General features: G+C 31.4%; 1 protein-coding gene across 1 annotated transcript; it reads right to left on the bottom strand.

Annotated features, from left to right (window-relative positions):
* Positions 1 to 1,388: 1,388 nt before the first annotated feature.
* LOC119612812 (flocculation protein FLO11) lies at positions 1,389 to 19,974 on the bottom strand. The gene is made up of 5 exons (XM_037968683.1): positions 18,720 to 19,974; positions 3,163 to 4,685; positions 2,948 to 3,100; positions 2,274 to 2,879; positions 1,389 to 2,213 (listed from the first exon to the last, which is right to left on the bottom strand). Exons 1-5 carry the CDS (start codon positions 18,731 to 18,733, stop codon positions 2,014 to 2,016), a joined length of 2,496 nt encoding a protein of 831 aa, XP_037824611.1. The 5' UTR covers positions 18,734 to 19,974; the 3' UTR covers positions 1,389 to 2,013.
* Positions 19,975 to 20,273: the final 299 nt, after the last annotated feature.

Here is a 20,273-nt window from a genome sequence, read left to right as displayed (position 1 = left end):
TCAAGAAATCTATGAACATTATTCCTTATTCTCCCATGGAAGTCCTGATGATGCTGTGCTTACTAAACTCCCCTCTTGAAGAGGAGATTATAAGGAGATTAATACCCTGAAGGATAGAAAAACTGGCGGATGTGACAGTATTCCGCCAAAAAGTTTTTAAGCTGATGCAGAGACTTTCAATAGACTACTGGAGGGCATATGAAGACATACATAGGATCGTATTTCGCTAATACCGATAGTTATGAAAGGTTTTAATAATATAGTTCTCTGAAGAATTACTCGAACATTGGAAGATTAGCTTAGTAGAACACAGGCTGGTTTTCATGCTCACAGATCGTGCATGGATTAAGTCGAATTAAACTCCTCCCTAAACTTGACATTCACAGATTTTGAAAAGGCGTTTAATACATTTAGATGAAACTCCATATGAAAAGAACGACTATCCAGAGATATTCCAGAAGTGCGACATGCCGATGAATCGATATACATAGCTAATATGGCGATCAAGGCTGGTCTAGGCATTAATATTGCCAAGACAATGATGATGAGACTGAAGCCCCTTGTTTTTTACGGCAACTCCATTGAGGAAGTTTACAAATTCGAATACTTTGGCCCTTTACTGAGGGGTCAGGTTAGATGGCATATTGAAGAGATTTCGCAAAGCACGTATAGCTTTTGCTACAACCGAATATGGAATGCAAGGAATATTTACATCAGTACTGCGTCAAACCCGTACTTCTATAGGGCTGTGAAACATGACAAGTGTCATTTTACGAATTTGGTAGACCAATTCGAACTACTTTTACGCAGAACAAGACAAATTACTATTCGTGGAATTTAGAGAAAACTTTCTTCGTAACTAGCTCACTAAGCACTTGAATGGGATACCCAAGGTATTAAAAAAAGAACATCTGGATACAAACAATACAAGAGAAGCTGTCAAATCGTTTAGAGAAAATCAAGAATTTTAATGTGTCCTGAAATCAAAATGAGTTCAACTGGGAGTAAATGCAATTTATAGTACATTCGAGGTAAGAGATGCAATACCGTCTATAACATTTTTGAACCGTCATTGCAGACTAAAATCTAGTAGTCCCAAAGAAAGGTAATTGCAGCTCAATCTTCGATTATTGGTATTCATATTCGGAAGGATTTATCATATTTTTATTTCCAAAAATTACAAACATTTTAACCACTGTTGCATCAATTAAAAAGCAATCATTGAATAACTTGATAATCCATCACTGCCACCTCAGCTTTTGGCAATTATTGACACTTGAATTACCTAAAGGCTTTATAAATAATTTATAAACCTTTGTCACAAGTAACCACCCTTTCAATTAACCTTTTTCCCACTAAGTGTAAATCAATTAAATTAAATCATTATATTTTATTTTATAAATTTTTATACATATTTTTATTGTTTAATTATCAAAAGTATCTTTTATAACAAAAAAAGAATATTACATTTATATCGCAAAATTTTTACATAAGGATTTCGTTTGTTTGTATTTCGTACCTAATTTAAGAAACTTACAAGTAAATTTTTGTTTAATTATATTTTAAATCAAAACATTTATATTTAAAAATAAAAAAAGAGAAAATACATAGAAGAAAATCTAATTTCATACATACATATAAGTTTTTTGTGTTTTTTGGGTTTACCTAAGTGTTTTTTTTCTTGTTCTTACATTGAAACCACTTTCATTCACTTGTGGTTGGTTGCAAAAGAAACTACAGACTACCGGAATAACATAAAATTCAAAAAATCAAAATATTCAAGAAAAGTATAAACAAAATAATAATAAAAAAACGAAAAACATAAAAATAATTAATTTACATACAAATACAAGGATAAAAGAGGGCATATAAAGTATTTATTACTAAATAGAAGAGAGTTATTTGTTTATCTTTTATGAGTATTAAAGATACATTTATGAGCATTAAATTGCTTTTGAGTACTCAAGTAGGAGGCAGAAAAGGGCAAAGGAGGAGTGTAAAGAATTAAATTTTTTACAATAATGTTCCTGGTTTTCTTAAGGGCAATCGCCTTCTTTGACCTAAAAGTCCTAAACCACGTGCTTGTTTGGTGGTGGTTTCTGTTTCTTCTGTTGTCTCATCCTTAGCTTCATCCTGAGCTGTGGCAGAAGCTTCTTCCTTGGAATCGGATTCTTCTCCGGAAGCGGATGGAGCTTCTTCAACGGGAGCAGCTTCTGCGGAAAACATATTGTTAATAACTGAAGCTGTGGAAGCGATGTATTAAATGCTCTTACCTGTTGTTGAAGATCCTACTTTGAGACGTCTGTTGGCAAGCAGAGGATTAACTTTGCGTGGGGCTACTGGCGCAGGAGCTACTTTTGGTTTGTTATCAGTCTTATGTATACCACCTAAACGTGGACGATTCTTCAAGCGGTTCAAGCCACCAACATTGGCGGATGCTGGTTCTTCAGCTGGTTTTTCAGCCGCTTCTTCACCTTCTCCCTTAACATCATTGTGATGTGAGCTATCGGCAGCTGAGTCTTCAGACTCGGCGGCAGCTGGTGCTTCTGTAGTGGCACGACCGAGTTTGGCACGGCCTGGCAAACGACCGGCACCAGCACGGTTTAGATTGAAACGGGAAGGTCTGACGGGACCACTGTGGCTGGGAGCTGGTGTGGAGGGTTTGTCATCTACGCTGTTATCACTATCATTTACTTCTTCTTCGTTAGCTGGAGCTTTGGTGGTAGTAGTGCGACTGCCACGACGGCCAAGTGTTGGACGTCCTCCTCTAAGAGAACGAGCGGTAGTGCTTGAAACGGCTTCTTCTTGGTTATCGTTAGAGTCTTGGGCTGGAGCTTCAGTAGTGGTGGTACTGCCACGGAGATTGAAACGGTTGCGTGCTAAAGCAATAAATTTGTAAAGTCTTTAATATCTTTTTTAGAACTCAATTTTAATATGTTTTACTTACGTCTGTTGCGTGAAAAGCCTGAACTAACGGGTTTAACTTCCTTAACGGCAACTTCTTCCTCTTGTTGAGGTTCTTCGGCTGCGGCAGCGGGGGCAGCAGTAGTTCTGGCACCAGGACGGTTACGGCCACCAATGGAAGGACGAGAGAAACGGTCTAAATGAGAGTAAATATCATGTTAATAAAGCTGTAAAATTATGTTTAGCATATTAACTTACTCTTGCCAGTTTTGGGAGCTTCTGAAGGTGCTTCGGTAGTGGTGGTTGAGGGACTGTTACTAGACTTAAGCTTGAAGCGGTTGCGACCATTTGAGCTGCTGGCACCACGTCTGCCACCAAACAAGGAAGGAGCTGGTGTTGTGGTGGTGGTAGTTGTAGTGGTGGTAGTAGTAGTGGTTGGTTCTGGAGTGGTTGTAGTAGTGGTAGTGGTGGTAGTACTGCTGGGTTCTTCATCGACAATGGTGGTCAAAAGATCATCGCCATACATATCGGTGGTATCGGGTACAATGGTAGTGAAATCCATATCTGAATCAGTGGTCATGTCCATGTTGTTGTTTTCATTGGTCAAGAGAGCATACAAATCCAAAGCAGCCTTTTCCATAGCAGGTGTAGTTTGTTCTACATCCTCATCAGGATCCATGGCAGCATCTTCTTCCTTTTCTTGAGCCTTAGCAGCCTCGGCTTCTTCGGCATCTTTAGCGGCAGCAGCAGCTTCTTGTTCAATGGTAATGGCAGACTTGGTATCATCAGAATTGCGGGAGCTCTTGGCTTGTTTTTCGTCAGTGTTGAAAGTTTCACTATCTACCAATTCCAAACTGGGACGCTTGACACTGATTTTCTTTTTCTCGGCAGCAGAATCGACAGAATCTAAGGCGGGAGTAGGAGGAACATCTACAGTCTTACCACGGCTGGGGAAACGAGTATTTTGGGGTAAACGTTCGGCTTCAATATCTTCTTCAACATTGGAGGAACGGCCCTTGGCTTTGCCACTGACTAAACTGTTATCGGCTGGTGTAGCAGCAGTACTGCGTTCAATGTTGGTGTAACGTGACTTGCCTCTAGTTTCGGCTTCTTCACCATCTTCAGCAGCAGCTCCTTTGGGTTTGGCATCTTCTTCTTCATCTTCATAATAGTAGACATATTCGTATTCATAATCCTGGCCATTGGGACCCTTTTTAATTTCAATACGTGACTTCTTATTGTTCTCGGTACCGGCGGTTTCCAAAGCAATAGCTTGATCGACAAAACCTACATTCATATCATCGTCCTTTTCCAATTCAGCCTTCTTCATGGGAGCTGCTGTTGTTAGAACATTAACTGTTCCTTCTGTGGCATCATCTCCTTCTTCATTTTCTTTGGCTTCGGCGGCAGCTTCTTTAGCTTCTTCAATTTTCTTTTCTTCTGCTTTGACGGCAGCATCTACCTCAGCTTTAATGATTTCCAATTCAGCCTCTTCAATGGCACGTTTGGCTTCTATACTCTTCATAACATCCTCATTGATGAGAGCACTTAGAATGGGATTAAGTTCGGGTTTCTCTTTGGTGGGCAAGAGATTCATGTTCTCCACATCATAGTGATTAATTTTGTGTGATGTTTGGAAAGCATCATCGCCCAAGGCTTCGGGACGCTTGTGAGATGTTTCAAACGATACTGAAGATTCAACACGAACTTCGGTGGGTATCACAGTAGAATCAATTGAGTTTTCGGCTAAAGTTAGACTTGCCACAAGGCAACAGAGGAATCTGCAAATAAAAGATAAAGAGGGAATTATTAGAAGTGGCAATTAAATTTGATGTAAAATGATGATGTTATAATATAATTAAAAAAATGTTGTTTTTGATAAATGATGACTTCATGCCAAGGTTCGCAATTAAGTCTTATTTTAAGGTTGTAAAATTTTTTGCGCCATTTTAATTTTACAAAGTACGTGAGAATTAAACTTCAAGAATTGTTGCATTTACAAATATTTAATTGTTTATTTTGCCAGTCATATTAGATTAGAAGAAACTACTTGAAATATGCACTTAAGAAATAGCAACTAAACTCCTCCGCATTGCAAAGTTATGACTGTTTTAAATAAAAACCGCTTTTAAATGGTAATTTGCTCTTAAAGGTAGACTACTTCAATAACAACATTTTTCTTAACAAATATATACAATTTAATATGGCAGCAAGATATATGTATATATCTTTCGATTAAATATTTCAAACAATAATACGATCGATCTTACGTACTCTTTTGTTTTTGAGCTTTATGTCTTTTATAATTATTTTTATTTCTTTTATAGCGTTAATTCTATTTCATTATATTGTCGTTATTTCTTTCAAATATGTATGTATGTATTTCTGTATGTTCATTTAATTTCTTAACAATTGTTTGAAATGCTTAGGCGCGCGCGCGCCCACATTTGGTTTCGTATTGTTTTTGCGGCAGCAACTTTGGCGTTGTATTGTTACATTGCAGTCTGTGAAATGTTAGTTGCTCTTTGACTTGTTTTGTCTTTGTTGTTGAGGTTTTTTTTTTTGTTTGTATGTATATGAGTCATGGCGTTGAAATGTTAAAATGTTAAACCCATAATGATCGTGAATTATTTAAGGAAATATTTTGTGGTAGAATTTTTGTTGTAAACAATTTGTTATAAATAGTATAAAGTTCGATAGAAACGATCGATTCCAGGAAGTTTTTGAACAACTCAGGAAATTTGCAGTAGTGTGAACTATAACGGATACTGGTTCGGAAATTTGCTCTATTCAGCATGATCTTTATAAGATTGACTAATGTCTACTCTGAAATTAATTCCAGGATGAAAATTGCGCCTTTGATGCAGAATTAAATTTTTCAAATCTCTCAACGTTCTTGGCTCCATCCTGATAAATTCGAATTGTATTCACAATTGCATGTCGAACTGATTTGGGTCCTATGGCACGATGGCATTCGCGGAAATTAAATTGCTAACGAAAATGGAATGTACGGATCGTCCTTTGACGAATTGAAAATGAACGTCGAATGTACTATAGAAAAATCAGAAATCAAGTAGTCCAATAATACCGCTAAAACCAAAGTTCTCTGACACTGTCATTCATGAAAAGGCGATCTTGTTCAGTATATGATTTGACACATGTCAGATGTGTGATATTTTGCTACAATCAACTTTTATGATCAGCTGTCGCCAAATCACGAGCCCTATCTTTCAAAAATTCACCATTCTAGTTATGTATTTATTTGCATTACAGCATTCTAGTTATTTAGAAAGATCGGGAATGTTGATCAGTGCTCACATATCTACTTCCCAATGGGTTAACTTTTATAACGATTGACAAACTAGGAAATTGTTACCACTTTAAAATGTAATTAATGTTGCCTTTAAAAAAAAGAGGTTTTAATGTATTATTACTTGTCTACACATTTGTGTAAAAACATGTAAAAAGTCATTACATATTTTAACAATAAACTTTATTTAAGTTTAAGTTGTAATACTGGCCCATATTACAGATACTAAAAAACTGTTACATTTGATTAGGTTTTGGTGGTTTTTGTTGCTGCCGGTTATTTATTATAAAGTTTTTTTTTTACTAAAATCAAGGTGTAAAAGTTTCCTAATGATTAAATTATTAAAAAAAAAATTAATACAACACTAATTAAAAAACAAACAAAAATCTAATAGCAAACGTATTAACAAAGGAATTGTTAAGAAATTTTGTAAATTGTTATGTTATTAAGATTAATAGCCGCTTGATAATGAAGCCAATATCGGTGTTTTTCGGTATTTGAAAGATATGCCAAGCTATAGAAGTAATTTAACAATAAAAAATAATAATTTAATAATTAATTTGTGCAATTTCATTTGAAATAAAATCGAAAAATATTAGCTATTTGAAGTATTGAAATAAATTAGATTGTTTGTATTTGGTAGTGTCTGTTCTTATACGCCCTGGTGAATAAATATTCAAAATTTAGATTTGTATTCGAAATTTTTTTCATGAAAAGAAGCGCACAACAGGGCCGATAGTGGCCTAGGTGTATTTCTTCGGATTTGATGACATCCTCTATCAACCTAACCTAGATTTGATTTTTAAAAGTTGGGAAAGTAAAATTAAATATTTTAAATGCCTAAAAGTATGCTGGGGTTTTGGGTGGATTATATATTTTGATCACGTCTTGATCACAACTTCTGATAGTATCATAATGGTATTTTTTTAATAGAATTCTATTCTATCATGAAGATATATTCTTAGACCGCAACTGGATCTGTTGTGGGCTTCTTTACAGTTGCATTTTCTTGTGAGTGAATCAACGCCCGATGATTCAGATGTTATTTCTTAAAATTTTGCAATCAATACTCTTAAGGGATGTTATATCGGTTATAATATCGGACCCAAGCTTTTTGTTTCATTATCCTCACTAGTCTATGGACTGGTCAACTGACAAGTCGATTTACTAGTTTATAGACTAGACTTTTTAATAGACAACACTCTAGTCTAAGTATAACCTAGTCAATAGACAAGTCAGTACTAACTAATATTCTGAAGGAGTCTTTTTATCGGGGCTGGGGAAAAATATGGGCGTATCCTAAAAAAAATTGGTGGATGAATCTACATTTACACATTTGTAATGTATTTGTCCTGAATTTCATTACGATATTAGTCTTTTTAAGCGAATTCTGGACATTTAACTAATTTTCTAATGAGGTCTTTGTATGAGGACTAGGTTAGTTAGTTTTAGTTGTATGGCGGTTAGGTGAAATAATGGACCGATTTTAACCATTTTCAATAGGCTTCCTTTCTGGGATATTAGAAGACTATGTTCATTGATTTATCTAGAAAATTGATTACAAGGTTTTCAAGCCCTATTCGAGGGCTTGGTTATATGGGGGCTAGGTGAAATAATAGACTGATCTTTAGCATTTTCATCCCTATTGAATGATAATAGAGGAATTATCTTCAAAATTGCGACCTGTAGTTTGATAACAAGGTTTATATAGACGGACGGAAATAGCTGAATCGACTCAGAAAACGATTCTAAGACGATTGGTATACTTTAAGCTGGGAATAGGACCAATATTATTGTGCGTTCCAAATAATTATACCCTAAACCACTAAAGTATTAAAGTAAAGTAATAATTACATGACGTTCAGTCCACAATATGTCAGTTTAAGATCAATAAATTAATTAAGTATGATTCGATTGATACAATTCGATATAAACAAGATCCAAAACGATATTCAGCACTCAAACAAATACTGCAACGATCGGAACATATTTCTCAAAATAATTCCCCACTGGATCCGGTGGTGTATAGTAATATATGGTCGGTCAAGACCAACTTACTTATTTATTCTTTTATACACTGTTCAAATTTTTATAAAATTACCCCAAAATTTTAATAAAATTTAAAAACTTTACAAAAACTTCAACTTCTCCAGAAAAAAAAGACCAAAATTAAAAAAAAAGAAAAACTCACAAAAACTAATTAGTTCACATGCATGCACATTTATGTCTCTATGTTTGGATCTAGATATTTGTGTATGATGAAAGATGACACACATTTGAAAGAAGAGGAGATTATTAAAACATGATTTTTTTTTTTGTTCGTTTTTGCAAAGTCAAGTCAGGTTGCATTTTAAAATATCAACCAGTGTTGTTACTGGTAATTTGATATGTTTATGTAAATATGATACATGCAACAACTAATTTGGCGAAAGGGTTTTTTTTTATAGTTTGTTTGTTATTAAATGTTGCAGTATGCTGCTCTTGTTTGCTGCACACAGCTACTGATGTTGTGTGTTTTTTTTACACAACACCTTCAAAAAAATGCAATACTCCAATAACAACAATATATAGTTTGAGTAAAATATAAACAAGTTGTACTGGTACTTGAAGTACAGCAGCAGCAGTTGTTTAGTACCAATACCGGTTTAGTTGCTATACGGTCACCTTAAAAACAATTTTAATGAAAAAACCGCATAATATTGCTCCGTTAATAAGATTGTCTGTCTTAATGTCTATCTGTCTGTCTTTCTATCACTATGTTTATTATGGTTTAATATCTAATAGAAAAAAGAAACAACAAACTCTCCTTTCAGTTAGAAGGTAAACCAGATAACTTAACAAACATACAAAACAAAAAAACAAAAGTTAAACAAAAATAATATTAAACAACTTTAAGTAAACTAACTGGTAAGTGATTTAAGCAACCAGCCAACTAAACAGTCCGTCAGTTAGCCAGGCAGCCAGCTAGTCAGTTCACTACAGCAACAAGTTAACTTGCAAAAGCTGCACACCACAACAGCAGCATTAGCAATAGCGTTTTAATGAAACAAGCAAGTTTTAACCAAAAGTTTTATACTTTTGAAATATGTACAACAGCAACAACAACAACAACAACAAGAAAAAAACCCGGTCTCTTTTTTTTTTTTAAGCTCCCTGTGTGTGTGCGTTTTTTTTTAATATTTTTCAACTTTTGCATTTTGCAGAGATGTCAATCTACCATACAATTTTACTCAATTTTGCTGTTGCTTTGGCTCAGCAACATGTTCACTTCAATATTTCAAGACAATTCAGTTCAATAAATTTCTTTCTCCAAACAGATATCGGCCGTTAGCCTTGATTTTTATTTTATTGTTGAAATATTAATTTAACTTGTCCATTTGTTAAATCATCGAGTTGGCCGCTTTTTTATGTTATTGATAAAAATGTGTATTTTATGTATAAAAGTGATTTTTTCTTTTAATTAATTTTTTTTTTACTATTTTCTTTGTTGCTCGTTGTTGGTATCTTTGTCTAAAGTATCTTTGGCATTTAAAAGAAAATGAAAATAAGCAATGCGGATTGAAATTAAAATTGTGTTTTTATCATTAAATATCAGTTAATGCAGAGATCTTGGTTGGATCTTGTTAATAGTTATTAGGTGGGGGAATAATGGAAAATGCGAAAAAAATGTACTAAAGGGCAATAAAATTCCCATTATAGGGATTTAGTTGCCCTTCGGTACCATTTGTATGTTCTATATTAATAACCATAAAGTAGCCGGCTAGTACTCTGGTACTTTTTGTAAGTTGTGTTAAAACCCGCACCATCCGTCTGTGTGTTCATGTAAATCTTGTTCGCACTCTACAGATCGCAATTTTCAAGATAATTTGATGAAATTTGGCACATGCTCTTCTTTTGACCCAAGGACGAAAATTGTTAAAATCGGTACTTTATTTCGAATAGCCCCCATACAACCGTAACCATCGAATAGGGCTTTTGAACTCATAATTATGTTAAATGATCTTGTATCTCTATTAAAATCGGCAAGACTTGGTTTTTTATGTATAAATGATACTGCCGATTTTCGTAATGATCGGGCCTCATTTCTCCTTAGCCGCCATACAAAGTCCCCTTCAGAAAATGACCTGATGGTCAAAATTCACTTATAAACACTAATATCACGATGAAATTCCGTATAAATAAATTTAATCCCTCTACCAAAATTTATAAAGATAAGTGCATATTTGTCCTTGCATCCGTATAACCCCTCTTTTAGAAATTCACATTTTTGACAAGAAATTGTTAAAATATTTCTGAATTAAAGCAATAAACAACTTAAATTGTTTATTATTTAAAATAAATTAAATGTTTTATATATTACTCAACGATGTAGGCTATCGTATGGTCGGCCATGTCCGATTATACATTCATACTTGTTATCTTATATATCTTATATATCAATGATCTGAGAAGAGTCCTCATTCATATAGAATCTCAGAATGTACAGACGTTTCTAAAAGGAGAAAGAGCGAGTTATCGTAGAATTTTAGGATCAAAATGTCATTCAAAATCTGAAATTATCGCAATTTCTTTCAGGTCGACATATAGGCAACAAGAAATAAACATTGTTATTCATAAAACTGAGAGTTCTGTTAAGTAGAGGATCGTTCATAATATATTATTAACAGTCTTAAGGTATCATAACAGAGTTTCATAGGAACTTAGTTCCGGAAAATTCGAGGAAGAAGATGGTTCTTCGTATTGTTGCTATCTTGATATCTTTGAGGAAAATAACATGTGGAATTCCAATTTTAAATATCAGCCTAAATATCGATCACTAGGAATGCTGGGCTTAAACTGGGTGACCATTCCTTCAACAACCTTACATGTATGGTATTAGTATGGACTATCAAAAACAGGCGCCTTGGTATTATAGACCCGGAAAATATCTATTATAAACTCACTACATCAAGGTGGAATATGAAATCCTTTTGTACTAACTATAACCAGAATGATATCAAAACTTAGCAACATGATTGCTATCATTGTGAATCCTGGAGTGAAAATCTCTGAAGATATATTTTGATAAAGAGAAAGAGTAATCAATCGATTATATTCTCTGTACCAAATTAGGAAATTGTCATTCTAAATTTCTAGGAAAACGATTTTTTGTCTGTATTAGTCTCAGCTTCTCATTTCATGGAGAGCCAGAATAATAAGTTATTGGTTCTTAAAGTTCTTGGAGAAATATTTTCCGATAATCTGTTAGAGTTATCAAGTATAGGTTAGATTAGCTTATTGATAAGAAAATTTGAATCTGGAATCGTAACAGGCATTAGACAATCTGGAGAAAGCCAAGATTCTGAGCGAATTCGAGAAAATTTCCGGTTTAAACCCGTCATTACACATTGAGAACATGTCATGATGAAATTTGCAGCATATTACGAATATGTCGGATGTTCGTACCGATCATGTCTCATGAAGCCCAACCATTTAAGTCTAAGAGCCTTTAAGACTTAGGGAACCGTCATGTAAAGGTTTGTTGGATATTTATAATGCTTAATTAAATCACTCAATATGGAAGAACTTTTACCCCTCTCCAATATTTATAACAGAACTTGAACAAGTTTTGTTGTTAGCGTTAAGATCACATGTTTTTAATAGGCAAACTACTAGCAAAGACTTGAAAGTAATTAAATAAACTCTATATAAAGAAAATAAAACAAAAAACAACAGCAACAACTTCAGTTAATTTAACACAACAATGTGCATGATCGATTTTTAAGCCTGAGTAGCTAAACAGACAGGCAGACGGACGGAAAACACAGACAAGATCGCAAAAACAAAGGCTTGAATACTTATTTATTGATTGAATACTTATTTACTAAAAACGTCTTAATAATTGCATGTGCAACATTGAATGCAACACTTTCTGCTCTGTCTTCTTGCTTTTTTTTCCATGTCTGGACAGCAGCTTGAAGAGGATTTATAAAGATTTTTATAAAAATCTTCCATGAAATGAAATATGGATGCAAATTATGAGGCATGTAATAGCTTGAGTTTTGGTGTGTGTGTGTATATGTAAACGATTTTCTGTGTATATAGTGCAATCACTTGTGATGGCAAATTAAGTATTACTCCAACTATTTCAACGCATCCATTAAATACATGCCATTCACAGATAAACGATACACAAAGGAATACATACAACTTGATGAAAGACAAATAAATGTAGCAATAGCAGTAGTAGCAACAACAACAACAAACTGAAAATAAACGTTTATTTCAAGGACGTTGTTGTATAATTAATCCTGTGTTGCAGTAAATGCAACAACAGCTGGAGGTCAACTGCATTTTAAAGAAAGAAACTGGTTGGGCGATTACAATCGTATTTGCGATACCACTCTCATTTTCAGTTTCATGCGAAATCTGTATGTTTCGTTTGATAACTTTGTAGTATTATGTCTACTTTATGGGTTACGCAATACAGACGTTGGATACTGATGAAATGGAAATTAATGGAAATTGAAACCGAGTTTTAAGCCAACAGAAAACAAGTTCGTTCTTCTCTACACACTTTGTGTTAATTTAAGCAAAATTCTTGTTTTTGACATCTACATAACTAGATGTTTTTTAAGGTTTGGCTTTAATTCTTTAAGTTAGTAGATGTTAAATCTGGATAAACCTACATTTGGTTGCTAAATGTTAATTACTTTTTTGTGATGTCATTAGTTAGATATTGTTAGCATATCTTTCCTGTTAGCATACATTTTTATTAAAATTTTAGAATATTTTCGATATTAACATACTGGTTTAATTTAAAATAATTAAACTACTTTAAAATCAAAGCGGAAAACAAATAAACTTTCGTTCCTTTTTTTATTAAACATAATTATTTGATGTGTGTTTTTAAATTATTTAATTTAAAAAAAAAAAAAACATATTATTAGCATTTTAAATGTGTTAAATAGCTGGTATTTAAAAAATGTCATGCTTAAACAAGTTTCATATTGATTTAATTATAATATCAATTTCAGTTATTTATACAAAAAAAAAAAAAATTTAAATGTCATTGAATTTTTACTCATTAGATAGTCATTTATTAAATCCTTTTTACTGGAATTTGATTATTTTTTTATGAAAATAGAAAACGTGTCTGTAAGTTAATAAAAATATTTATGTTTAATGTAATTATATATTTTTAATGTTTTTAAAAACGATACAATTTTTAAATTGTGTTCAAATTATTGTTAATTAATTTTATTATTTATAATTAGGATAATCGTTTTGTTGGCAAAACAAGTCGAGATTTTTTTAATAACTTCCGAAAATTTTGTTTATGATAAACCACTCAAAATTAACATGTTTTACCAGGACTATTACTTTCCATGTGTATTATTGAAAAGTTGATTTAAATAAATTCCAATCAATAAATTTCGATTTTTAACTATTAATAAGGAATAATGATCATGAACTCTTATACTTTCTTGGTTCATTACTCTCCTTGCGCATTTGCCTCTCTCTCTCTATCGTTACCTGATATAAAGCAGAGATAAGCTTTCATGTATTAGAACAAACTAAATCCTTTAGAGAGTTTATTTGAAACTCTCTGCAATGCTTGATCTATAGCAGAGATAAGCAAAGCGCTCTCAGTGGAAGCTCATAACAGTCAGAGAGCTCATTTTTCCCACTTTCGATGTGAATAACAAGTTTGCTTTTCCCATCAAGAAAAATGCTTAATAGATCACTCTTCTGAAAGATAAGAGCTCTGTAATTATAGAGCAGAAATAAGAATAGATCACTCTACTGAAGGATGAGTGCTCTGTAATTAAAAATCGGAAATAACAATTACTGCAACTCTTTAGATTAAGGTGACTAACCATTTTACAAGAGAGCAAGGGTTGGTTAATTGATGCGTTACTAGAATTTGCCCGATTAGAGTAGCCGTATACACGTTTTTCATTTCTCCTTTATTCTCTTATCTAAATGATACTTATCTAAGTTTGTTACTAATGATGAGTGCTTAACAAGTTAATGATATTTTCTCAACCGATCTTATTTTGATTGATCAAGAATTCTCACACAATGGTTCTCATCTTAATCTGTTTTATGAAAAGGTTGGTTTAATTTTTTGTCATGTAATAGATATAGAGCAATTGAATGTTGATATCAGTGAATAATTCTTATATTTCCATTTTTTTCAAGAATATTCCAGGAACTTTTTTATCTGTTTGCCTAAAATTCAAATAATTTTTCTTATAAAAGTATTAGATCTTTATCTTATATACAATTTTACAAAGAAGTTATCAAAAGTTCAAATTCTTGAAATTTTCAAGAATATTCTAAGATCGTCATAAAACTTGATAAATATATGAAGTTTTTATCGTAGACCCCTTGAGAAGTTTATACGATATCGCGAACATTCATAAATACTTAGATTTTCCTTTATTTTAATAAAGTTTCACACCTTATTTTGGACAAGGTTAGTAGTTCTCTAGAATCTGTGGGAGTTTTATGAGGATCATCTCCAACAGTTTTGTTTAAATTGAAAATAGCCCCGGCACCAGGGGCTCAGCTGTTCTGTTTATTACAGAACTATTCTAGTTTTCCATAGTAAGTTGGGAATTATCTAGACGATTTTCATAACTTATCATTGCGGATTTTCTGTATATATAATGCAACAAAGATTCCGTATAAATTTTCTTCAACTGGCGCAAAAGAATTTCTTGTATTGCTCGACATGCTGAATTTTCCTTTAAAAAAAGTCTTGTTAAAACTTCATGAACCACTAGGAATGATGCTACGCTACGGGTCTACAAACCGCTCTTTTTAGAACCGTTGTTCTAACACATGTTTGTAGAAACTACCGAGAACAATCTAGCAGTTGCATAATGGAGAGATAGAGGTAAAAGTTGGACTACAGTTGATCGTTTTGACGATCATTTTCGATCGCTACAAACCATTGCCTTAAATACAATGGAAATAGGAAAAGTTACTGTGGAATTTCTTGTGTAACTCTAGGTGATGTTGAAGTTTCTATTAAAGCTTCTGAGACCTCGTGGAATGTTGCTGCAGATCGCTAGAGAACCACGGATCGCTATTTGAAAACCGTTGTTCTAACAAGTGGAAGAAATACTGAGAACAAGCTGACATTTGCATAATGAAGAGCTATAGCTGAAAATCGATTTTACTTACAACAAATACTTTTGTATTGATACTAAGACCACACAGCGGATTTTGAGATTCGGTTTAACATTATGTTACAGTTACACTCATACATATATGAATTCCAACATGATTATGTTTAAAAATTACAAAATATTGCTACTGCAAATGCCTTAAATTAGCAACAACAATTATTATATAACTTTTATGGAAAATAAATCTAAAGTTATGTTTATCAAACCTAAGAGATCTTTAATCACAAATTAAACGATGCATTAAGTTGAACACATTCCCTCATTGAACACTTGAGTGTGTGTGTTTCTTTGCACCCATTACAATGACTCGTTAAAGTTAAAGCGAAAAATTATTTATTATGTCATAAAAAAAAATAAAATAAAAAATTTAGTAATCACAACTAACAGTGTAAAACAGCAGCAGCAAAAAAAAAACTAACAGTTTATTATCTTTTAAATTTGCTGGTTAATTTAGTAGCTGCTGCTGATGGTATTTCTCAGTTTTTTTCTTCGTTTTAATTGCCAAAGACACATAATTTAATTAGTCTTGTATTAAAGATTTAAGTTAAACATTTAAACAATAAAAGATTGAAGAAAAACATAATGTGTTTGGAGGGAGCTTATAAAAAAAACTAAATAATTTGTTAAGTTTTTTCCCCCATTTTTCTTGGTTTGGCAAACTTTATTTTCCTCACTTTTCCTTAGCAAGAAGATGTGCTGTTTGTTATAGTATTTGGCAAAAGTAAAACAAATTACATCTCATTGGAAATATATGAAATAAAAAAAAAATGTATTAAAAGCAACATAAATTCAACACTTGAGTGCACCTGAACCATAAAAAAATACAAAAGATGAACGATGAATCTGTGTTTTTTTACTATTTACTATTTTTGTATAATTTTTTGGCTTTTTGTTGATGTTTTGGTTTTTTTTTTTTTGAATGAAAACTTATTGTTATAAAAGTTTTTCTTCCACTAAATTTCGAAAATGGCAACTGTTTTGTTTGTGTGCTGCCACTTTGGCGGATGAATGTGTTGAAGAGAAATGAAATTGCAGGGAATAAAAGAAAAACCAATATATATTATAGAGAAATTAATTAATAGTTTATTGCATTTGGTAGATGTTTCACTTTTTTTCTTTTACTAAAAGATGTATTAATTATCTATAAGTTTAAAATACCCAGTTGGAATTTTTTTTATAAAAATTACTGTTTTGCCTAAATTTATGAAAAATAAATTCTACATTTTCATTTTTTCAAGAATATTCCGGGAACTTTAGTGTTGATTTTGAGATTATCTTTATTTATCAAGATATTAGATAACCTTGTTATATAGATTTTTTTTAAATCTGTCTAAAATCAAAATTCTAAAATTTTCGTGAATATTCTAAGAATTATGTTAAATTTGAATTCAATGAATATATTTTATGATTATAGCATATTCTTAGGTGTTTGTAGTAAAATGAGTTGTTAGCTATTATTTTTCAGTTGTCAAGTCTTGAACAAGTCTAAGATTTCTTATATTCCAAGTTTTCAATAATATTCCGGGAACTTTTGCATTTATTTTTTATTTTCTTTTGAGATTTTAATTATTTATCAAGATACTACATTATTTTTTGTATAAATTTTGTAAAAAAGAAACTATTATAAGTTTAATATGAATATTATTCGAGAATATTCTAAGAACTAAGAAGAATTTAATGAATATAACTTAAGAAACTATTTACAGTAAAATTTATAAACAAAAACCGCCATAGCTATGATTTTCCCTTCACCAAAACATTTGCCGTGAACAAAAGGAGGAAGTCAATCAAAATATTAATTTTTCCAGAATATTCCGGGAACTTTTGTATTGTTTTATATACATTATGTATTCATTTTGAAATTTTCATTATTTATCGAGATTTAGATAGTTTTCTTACATACATTTTTGTAAAAGAAGTTTTTATAAATAAAAATTCTAAATTTTTCGAGAATATTCCAAGATCTTCATTAAATTTTATGACTAGATTTGAAATTGGTGGCATATTTTTAGACATTTATGGTAAAAGAATAAAGCGGCCTAGCTATTATCTTTTAGCCATTAAGGTTCTTTATGTGAACCAAAGTTGGATTACTACGGTGGATTTTTCTTTATATTCTCTTGTTTTCAAGAATATTCCGAGAGTTTTTGTATAGATTTATAGTTATTTTGTATTAATGGAAATTTTTATCATTTATCGAGATTAATATTATTTTTGTATATATTATTTTGCAAAAGAATTGTAATTCGAAAATTTTCGAGAATATTCCCAGAACTAGGTTCAATTTGATGAATATTTCTTAAGAAAGTGTCATACTTTAAGATATATTTAATAAAAATAGTTCTTTTATGAAAAAATAATAATTACATATATATATTTAAGTTCTTAAGAATATTCCGGACACTTAAGTTCCCGGAATATTCTTGAAAACTTGAGAGGTATGTGTAGCTATGGCTAAAGCTATCGCGAGCTTTATTAATAAAACAAATTTTGTTAGTATTGTTAAATTATTTATCAAGATATCAGATTATTTTTTATATATTTCTGTTCAATTGGAGAATATTCTAAGATCATAGATTATTCTCTGAACTATGACGATTAAGGTCTTGTAAAACGGAGGTTCCTAGATTCACGGTACTTAAGGCGGGTTCTTAATGCTTTTTCTGATCTATACACAGAGGGAAAAAGAAATATACATGCCTGGTACCAAATTGACACCAAACTATTTATAATTTTTTAATACCATCTGTTGTCAAAGTATTACATAGTGTTGTCGTACGTATGTATATACTTTGACAACTGATGTTATTGAAAAATTATAAATTCTTTGGTGTCAATTTGAAGCAGAAGTATATTGACAAATATCGACTTTGTTACACGTTTCATTAATGCAAAAGATGGACAAAAATCACGTATTTGTTTTTCCCATTTTTTAATCGTCAAGGATTTTTATGAATAAAAAAAAAAATATTTTATTGAATTTCAAAAAAAATTGCGCTTTTAATGCCAGACGTTTTAAAATTCTTATGGGGTTTTTAAAATTTGAATTTAATACTCAGAAAAGGATCGAAAAAGATCATAATCTTTTTCCATCAAATATTTTTTAATTTTAGTTTTAAATAAACCATATTCTGGAACAAGTACTGAGAATTTATATTTTTTGGTATATAGTTTTTAAGAATCAGTTAAATTTAAAGTTCCAACAGGGTATTTAAGTCTAGTTTTTTACTTTTTCTTAAATTTATATATATATATATATATATATATATATATATATATATATATATATATATATATATTTTTTTAAAAAATCTAATCACACTTACATTTTAAACAACATTTTGTTAATATCTATTTATTTGTTTTGCTCTTTTTTTTCTTTATTATTACTATTCGTTGTATACAAAGGAAGTTATTCAATTTGTTGTACTTTCACTTTAAACAATTGCCAATAATTAACGTCAAATGTTTTTCAAATAATATTATTTATAAGCCATACGTTACGATTTTCACACAAAACAAAAATCTTTTTTTTTCTTATCTTTTAAATTTATAAAATCGATTTTATTTCTTTTTATTTTAAAATATAAATATATATATTTTTTTGCACTTTAACGTTAACTACGCGGCGTTAAACGTTATTATTTTTTACTATTTTTTGCTATGGACTCTGGTGAGTAGAGTTGCGCTTGCTTGGCAAGTCACTTTCGATTTCTTTGCCAGCCGAACGAGAAATGGCAAAATGATGAGCTTTTTAAATATCGAAAACCGATTTTATTAAAAAAAAAAAATACGAAATATATAAAATGAATAAAAAATGTTTATAATGTATACAAAACTAAGAAACAAACTACTGCATCCGTTAACGACGACGAGTAATCACCGCAATACCACTTTAAAGCAAATCCACAAACCACAAAAGACGAGATCACGACAATCACACCGTTACAAGTTACACTCACTAATACTACGCCCGAAAGCCACTACCAACTAACACACACTCAGGGACGCAAAATATCCAGTACTTCCAAGTCAAACCACCAACACTAACAAGAAAAACAAAGTCCAACACCAGCTTAAGTTTTTGAGCGCATGAACTACGTTTTGTACTTTTAAAGCTGAAGATCGTTTTATTTTTTTTTAATAATTTTTTTTTAATTTTTTAATAATAAATTTTTATGGAAAATATTAAGTATTTTTTAGCGAACGGCATTCAAAAGGCCAAGCAGGCAGGCAGCTTTAGACCGATCGTTGAAATAAATAAACTTTGAAATTTGACCAACAACAGCACTAGTTGTAGTAAATAAAATTAGCAATTGTATTAGTTGTAGAGTAGTCTTAACCGGTCGTAGAATATGAGATTATGAAATATTTATTTACAAAATTCCACTGCAATGTAATAAACGAATGATCTAACCAAACTGCGAATTAATAAACCGATCAAGTCAACACCAACACCAACCATCAACAGCAATAAATTGACCAACAATTCGCTCTAACTCAATGATCTTTTCAATGGAATGCAGATCAACTTGTAATTTTTTGTTTTTTCATTTAAGCAATAACTTGTCACAGCAAATATTGCATTATAAATAAAATAAATATTTTTTTTCAACGAATAATTTAAATGAATTATTGTCACACAGTTGTAATTTTAATTTAAATTTTCTATCTCTCTGGATTAGTGTTCGAAATTCATAAATTTTTAAATTAATCAAATTGAATATTTTTAAAAATTTTTTGTATAAACGTTTCGTTTGAAATTATTAATATTTTGTAAGTGCGCACGCGCCCGTTTGTTTTCGTGTACAACACGTTTGGAGTACAAATTACAGGAAAATGTTTGTTGAATGTTAAAAGTGTCATGCTTTATGTTTGTG

This window comes from Lucilia sericata, unplaced genomic scaffold, assembly GCF_015586225.1.
Source record: "Lucilia sericata isolate MDLA Ls3-8-SP2 unplaced genomic scaffold, ASM1558622v1 Contig000036F_arrow, whole genome shotgun sequence".
In the NCBI taxonomy this organism is placed as follows: Eukaryota; Metazoa; Arthropoda; class Insecta; order Diptera; family Calliphoridae; genus Lucilia; species Lucilia sericata.
This window is presented reverse-complemented; position numbering and strand designations above follow the sequence as displayed.